Raw genomic sequence first — 1167 nt, 5'->3', positions numbered from 1 at the left:
TATGGTTCTGTGAGGACACTTGCTTGGGAGTCACAAGATGAGGTGCTGGGTAGTTCTGGATTAAAATAACTTTGTTGTGACCCAGCAACAGCATCAGCAGGGCCTCCTGGTCTGACATAGGCCTTCAGGAAAGACTGAAAATGTGTACCCAGTAAGAAGAGCATTAGATTTGCAGGGAAGCTGGTCAGGGGCCAGGCTGTACTTTGCCTTTGCCTACACTTGTCCTAGCTCTGTTTTTTTATGAAAATTGCTGATCGCAAGGATGTATTTGCCCACCAGAGTAGTTATCTTTTCTGTCTGACAGAAATGATCAATCGTTGTTGGACAAAGATTAATGCTTTACTCATAAATTTAAAGGTGCAAGAAGATTTTACTTGTAAAAATTTGTAATGTAACAGATTCTGATGCAATGAATCTAAATGAAAACGTGCAACTGGAATGTCTGGGCTAGGCACATATGTCTTTCCTACCATACATTTTCCAGGATATTAATGGAGAGTTTTCTGGTTTAGACTCAAACATTTGATACAAGAATCTAAGTTAAGATTATAATTTTAGAAATGCTTGTGGTCCAGAACTGGTTTAGGCACGGTGGTGCGAAAATGTCACCATTTGACTAGAGCATTCAAAAACCAAATTGTTTTTTGCTCTTTATTTCTGGAGAAGAAGGTGACATTTAGAATGCTCTACCATGATGTCAGTAGCTGTTTTGTGGACAGTTTATTTTGGTTGATGCTGGGAATGGGGTTGTGTTTCATGCTGAGATGAACTGGAAGCATACACAAGATGAAAGAACAAACATTCACAATGCCTTCCTCAGAACTAGCATCTGAGCACTCAAACCAGCAATCTGGTAACGCTTATAGTGCACAAAATCAATGTGTGCAACTGCCTGTTTTTTCTTTCTGCTTCCTTTATATGGATGCAAAGGTGAGAAAGGAACAAAGATGCTTCTGAATTTGAAGAACTTTATGTAGAGAAAGAGAGCGTAAAAAAAACTCAGCAAAAAGTTAAAAAAAATGAGTTGGAGGATGTTATGTAGAGAAAGAGAGCGTAAAAAAAACTCAACAAAAAGTTAAAAAAAATGAGTTGGAGAAAGGGAGAAGATGTTTCCCAGTTATGTTGCCATTTTTAACACCTACAGAGTCAATTTCATGGTTTTTATAT

General features: G+C 38.0%; 1 protein-coding gene across 1 annotated transcript in view; it reads left to right on the top strand.

Annotated features, from left to right (window-relative positions):
* Nucleotides 1-807: 807 nt before the first annotated feature.
* MYO3B (myosin IIIB) overlaps nucleotides 808-1167 on the top strand; it is an 88610-nt gene continuing 88250 nt past the window's right edge. Inside the window, exon 1 of the mRNA XM_009877614.1 lies at nucleotides 808-858. Coding sequence (XP_009875916.1) covers nucleotides 808-858 — 51 coding nt within the window. The remainder of the gene's footprint in view (nucleotides 859-1167) is intronic.

This window comes from Apaloderma vittatum, unplaced genomic scaffold (genome assembly GCF_000703405.1).
Source record: "Apaloderma vittatum isolate BGI_N311 unplaced genomic scaffold, ASM70340v1 scaffold10701, whole genome shotgun sequence".
NCBI classification, from domain to species: domain Eukaryota; kingdom Metazoa; phylum Chordata; class Aves; order Trogoniformes; family Trogonidae; genus Apaloderma; species Apaloderma vittatum.
This window is presented reverse-complemented; position numbering and strand designations above follow the sequence as displayed.